The sequence below is a fragment of the Ananas comosus genome, linkage group 4 (genome assembly GCF_001540865.1).
Source record: "Ananas comosus cultivar F153 linkage group 4, ASM154086v1, whole genome shotgun sequence".
Lineage (NCBI taxonomy): Eukaryota > Viridiplantae > Streptophyta > Magnoliopsida > Poales > Bromeliaceae > Ananas > Ananas comosus.
The window spans coordinates 8,508,401-8,514,108 of record NC_033624.1 but is presented as its reverse complement, the minus strand read 5'-3'; the positions used below and the strand labels follow the sequence as shown (position 1 = coordinate 8,514,108).

At 41.3% G+C, this 5,708-nt stretch overlaps 1 protein-coding gene across 1 annotated transcript; it reads right to left on the bottom strand.

Annotated features, from left to right (window-relative positions):
• On the bottom strand, nucleotides 2,435-4,215 carry LOC109709067 (BSD domain-containing protein 1-like; the record flags this gene model as incomplete). Its single annotated transcript, XM_020231138.1, has 1 exon — nucleotides 2,435-4,215. A coding segment is annotated over one exon (1,494 nt), but the record flags the coding sequence as incomplete, so codon positions are not given.

The window sequence follows — 5,708 nt, the reverse complement described above, 5'->3', positions numbered from 1 at the left end:
TTGGTCAGTGATTCATCTATGCATCAAGATGAAAAGCCGCCATCAATCGCTCAAGGGTTACATTCACCTTCATAGGCGAAATGATGTTGCCTCGGGCTGACTTTTATCTCATTTATGTTAATTAGTTTGGTTTTTGTTCATTGATTCGAACTTTTGAGTTGATTTTCTAGTAGATGTTCGTTTTAGCTAGTTTTGTGCAATGCTGTCCAGTGACAATCAAGGGTTTTGGGAAGATCTAAATCTCTATCTTTATTCACAGTAGCTGAACTTCTCTATCAGCTTCAAGGTTCAATTTAATTCTGAGTTGAGTTGTACCTTAGTTATCAAGCCACACCTTTTGGACTTCAGTACTTGAACCCTATAACATGAGTTCCCTGCTGTAGCTGACCCTTCCTTAGGTTTTTCTTAGCTAGCTACACTATTTCCTACTTTTACGGTTTTACCAGATTCTTTTTTAGCTATTGGATCTTACCTGTTCGTATCCAATAAGCAGAGAACTCTTCTCTCTAGATGCAACAGGCAATCCTTTTGAGAAATAAATTTTGACAATCAAAAGGTCCTATGATGGTTTCTTTTTTTGGCATCTTCCCTCTTCTCACCAATTCCTGGTTCGGGCAATTTCCTCTACTCTGTCCCCAAATTGAAGGGCCTTTTTCTTCCTCTTCTCTCTCTTCTCTACCCCCATCTATTCTGCTCTTCTTTCTCTGCACTGTCACTATTTCCAGATTCACTCCTCATCTTCGGATTAGCTGCCAGGCGCCACTTATATTGTTTCAAGGGTTGCCGGAGTGTTTTGATTAATTACAGAACTTCATAGTTGCTATTTGGTACACCTAAAGGTGGCTCTAGTAAGTACGTACTTGAAGCAGTTTTTGAATTGCTCCTATTCTAGGTGTGGAAAGCTTCAGAATTCAGTGAATTATGATAAAACAAACGTTATCTGAGGATCTGAACCACATCAAGCATTCTTTATTGGTTATTTCTCAAGTTTATATCCAATTTATGTCATATTCAAAAAAAAATAACTCCAGATTTTTACTTTATTTGAGTTCCGTAAATTCTCATTTGCATCCTGAACCAAGAAAAAGCAGATCCAAGAAAACATGAGGCAAAAGTTCACAACATTTAGCTGTCTGTTTGCTTGATTTGTGGCACCTCTTTACAGCAATGGATTTACCTAAATGTGTTGACATGATGGAGTCTTCTCAATATGCCAAGCCTATTCCATGAATTCCTTTTCTTTCATTAAATGAAGGCACATTGTTTTTCCCTCAAAAAAGAAGAAAATTTTGTTTGTTCACGGTAGAACCTTAGTTTTCAGTTTTGTGAATTCCGTACTTTCCTGCTAAATGATCCATTTTCATATGTAACACTGTGCTGAATGTTCCCAAGTATCAAATTAAAAACAAAATAGGCAGTGATGTTTTTTGACAGCTTCTTGACCTTTTCCTCAGAAATCCATGTAATAAGAATTTAGATGCTGAATTATCCTCCAAATGCATCTTTGCTCGCCATTTTTTGTGAACTGTCATGACATTATAATGGATACCAATTACCATATCATAATGTCGGCCTCTTGACTTGGAGGTCATGCGAAAAACCTTAAATTGATTGATTTCCATCTGACAGTTAGATAATATTGGTAAAAGATTGATATACTCTGATAAGTTATAATAGAAGAGAAGCATAAAGACACTGACATGGAGATCTGATTTTCAGAATTCCAAATGCAGCAGAGTAGAGGAAGAAAAAAGTAAGAGAAGGAAAAGAAGAACATTACATAGATACTTTAAAGATGAATAGGAGAGAGGTCAGGGTAAAACAAAAGCCTATAGCCAACTGATTCACTTCAAATGAAATCATTCACAGGCGCATATGCAGCCCCTGGCACCCATCTTAAAAGAGAATTAAAAAAATCACTTCATATTGGATTTCTCAACAAAAATTCAGCCCAACAAATTTGGAAGCATAGTAGAACCTTTTTTCATTAAAAAAAAAAAAGAAAAAAAAGGATAAAATCATCCTCAATTGAGAAGAATCATAAAAACAAAAAATCTAAACAAGAATTGAAGAGATCCCTACGAAAAGTAGTTATTCTAGACCCAATTAAACCTACTCAGTCTAGACACAATTGAGAGAGGATTGAATCCATTGTACTAAAGAGTCTAGTCACATAAATGTGCCCTTCACCAAATACCCTAATGCAAAACCATCTTATAATAAATTAGGATGAAAGTTCTATGTCAGCACAAAGTAAGCACAGGAAATATGAATTTAAATTTATGACGAAAACTAGATAAAATCAAACGTAATACCAACCAGTAGGTACTTACAACATAAAAAACACCTGTTGAAACCTCATATCAGCAGAAATATAGGCATAAAATCAAGCAAACATATTTAGTTGCTAAGTTTTGAAAGAGTAAAGTTCGCATTACAAAATTCCAGTTATATATAGAGCTACTTCGTGAGAGGAACAACAAAAGAATATGATTCATTGACTAAAAGACTTCCATATTTAACACAACAACAAGGAGAGTTAATTCAATAAACACTCACCTGCAATTCCAATGCGAAACCTATACGTATGACTATTCACACTACAATAAAAAACATGACTGAAGCAACCATTATTGGCACTGCAACATTCCAACAGAATAAGTAATACGGTAGTTGAAACGAATGCTTTAAGCTAAATTACCAACATTTTCATGCCCTACGTTAGGGCTTACGGGGCTCATCCTCCTCTTCGATATCCCAGCTCAAATCCTCATCATCTTCCGGAGCACTCAATCTCTTGCGCAAATCAACCCTGACAACAGGGCTGGAACTGCCGGCACCCACTTTCTTGTCTTCATGCTCCCCAAGATCCTCGATCTCATCCCACTCTAAATCATCCTCATCGGGCACAGATGGCTGGGTCTGGGTAGAAACCACTATGACATTACCATCCTTGCCCGAGTCCGCAGTCTCCTCCTTCCTTATTTCCTGCACCGCCCTGCTATCACCCGACTCAGAGGCCAACTCCTCTCCATTCGATCCAGTATACTCTCCTTTCACTGCAGTGATTGGCGCCACAAAGCCTCCTAAATTCTCAGACAGAGACACCTCATCAAGTTTCGCAAGCTCCCTCGGCTCCGAGGATGGCACCACCTCCACCTCCTTCTTTGGTGCTGCTTCTTTTTCCTCTTTATCTTCAATTTCTTTTTCTTCTCCTTTCTCCTCTTGTATCTCTTCTTTCACCGCCTGTGCTCCCCTACACTGCTCGGATTTTTCCTCTTCCTTGGTGACTTTCTCCTCATCACCACCACCACCATCATCATCATCATCATCATCATCATCATCGACCTCCCAGCTCAAATCTTCCTCCTCGTCTTCCCTGGAGATCACCCTTCTGACCAGCTTGGCGCGCGCATCCTCCGCCTGCTGGAGCTTATGAACCCTGTAAAAGTACCGGCTCCAGAAGGTCTCGTAGTCGACCGCACCCGGCACGAACTTATCAAGAAACCCCTCCAGCGCCGCATTCTCATACAACAGCATCTCAATCTCGTCCTCCTTCCCGGCGGGGTCGAACCCCGACCGCCAATTCTCGAAGTCCTCTGCATCCTCGGGCTGCTCGGAGAACGTGGCCGGATCGGACTGGATCGCGAGGACCTGCGCTTCGAACCGGGTGTAACGCCTGCCGGGGGGAGCCTGCGACGACGGCTCATCGGAGGAGGAGGAGGGGGGGTGGGGGCTGCCGTCGAGCGCGAGGATGGCGTCCTTGCCGTGGGCGATGATCCCGTCGATGGCGTGGCCGACGGACTCGAGGGAGACCTGGGCGGCGGAGGCGCCGGCCTCCAGTGACCCGGGAAGGTCGCGGACGGCACGGCTGGCGGCGTCGCGGATCGCCGCCGTCTCCGTCTTGAGACCCGAGCGGAACTCCTCCAGGTCCCGGCGGTACGTCTGGATCACCGACTCCGACTTCGTCGCGAAGGTTTTGATGATGCCCCCCAAATTCCACCCGTCGCCGCCGCCCGCATCGTTTGAGGGCTCGTCTTCGGCGGGATCGTCGGCGCGGTCGTCCTCGTCGTCTTCGGAACGAGGGTTCCCTTTCGGCGTTCCAACCTCGCAAGAAGCAGGCCGAAAGAAGGGCCTGTTTTTGCCTCTATGGCAGTGTTTGGTTGGGAAACAAGGAAGAATCAGCCCTCCTTTTTTCCCCTTTGTTTCCCAATGTTATATTTAGTATTCTAGAATAGTAATTTTTAATTTCTGAAATAAGCTCAGTTGGTAGCTGTGTTACCAATCTCTCTCTCTCTCTCTCTCTCAAAAAAAAAAAAAAAAAAAAAAAAAAAAAAAAAAAAAAAAAAAAAAAAAAAAAAAAAAAAGAAAAAAGAAAAAAAAAAGAAGAAATAAGCTGAAATGAGCTGTTATGAGTTTGAAATGATTGTTTCAGTCTTTTTTTTACAACAAGATTATTTCCGGCCAATTTGCATAAAAAATTTACTAATTTTGCGATTTTGCAAAAGTGGACCACTTTTTTCGATTTTACAGATTCGGACCGAATTTTTAGCAAACTGACCAAAATACCCTCATTGCTTTTTCTCTCTCCTCTTTTTTTTTGTTGTTTTTTTTCTCTGGCCGAAAAAGGCAGCGGAGGCAGAGGCGGAGGCGGAGGCGGAAACGACCCGCCTCGCCTCTCACCCTCATGCTTTCGCCCTCGCCCTCACCCTCACCCGCGCACTCCCCGTCTTCCTTGCCTCCGACTCTCCTCCACCGTCTCCGACGACGACGCCTCTCTCGCCCTTTCCCTCCTTCTTGTCCTCTCCCTCTCCGTTCTCCTCTGCCGCCTTCGACGACGACGCATCTTCGCCGATGCCGACACCGTGGAGGTCACTGTGGTGCCGCAGCTTCAGAGTGGAGGATCCTTAGCGGCGTCGTCGCCGGCGCCGTGGCCATTGGCAGAGGGGTGACCAAAAAAAATTGTAGAAGAAAAAAGAAAAAAAAAATAAAGACAAAAAATTATAGAAAAAAAAGATGAAAATAAAAATGCACCGTTAAAATAAAATTATACTATTTTAAAAGAACGTTGCACTATTATGAACATAAGTTACACTACTTAAGATGTAAACTGCACACTTTAAGATGAAAATTATACTCTGTAAACAAAAATTACACTATTTGGAAGATATTTATACTGTTTCTCCTTTTATTGCATTCTTTGATATGTAAACTGCATCCTTTATGATGAAAGTAACACTTTTTAAACGAAAGTTGTACTCTTTGAGAGATATTTACACTATTTTTCCTCTTTTTGTATTCTTTGAGATGTAAACTGCACCCCTTTAAGAGATATTTATACTATTTCTCCTCTTGTTGCACTGTTTCCTCTTATTGCATTGCAACAAGAGGAGAAAGAGTATAAATATCTCGTAAAGTGGTGCAGTTTAATCTCAAAGAGTGCTAGAAGAGAAGAAACAATGGAAATATCTTTCAAAAAATGCAACTTTCGTTTAAAGAGTGTAACTTTTATCTTAAAGGATGCAGTTTATATTTTAAATAGTGCAACTTATGTCCATAATAGTGCAATGTTCTTTTAAAACAATGTAATTTTATTTTAACGGTGCAATTTCATCATTATTTTTTTTAATAATTTTTTTTTAATTTTTTTCTTCTTTCTTTTTCTACAAATTTTTTTGTCACCTCTCTCAGCCAACGGCCACGACGCC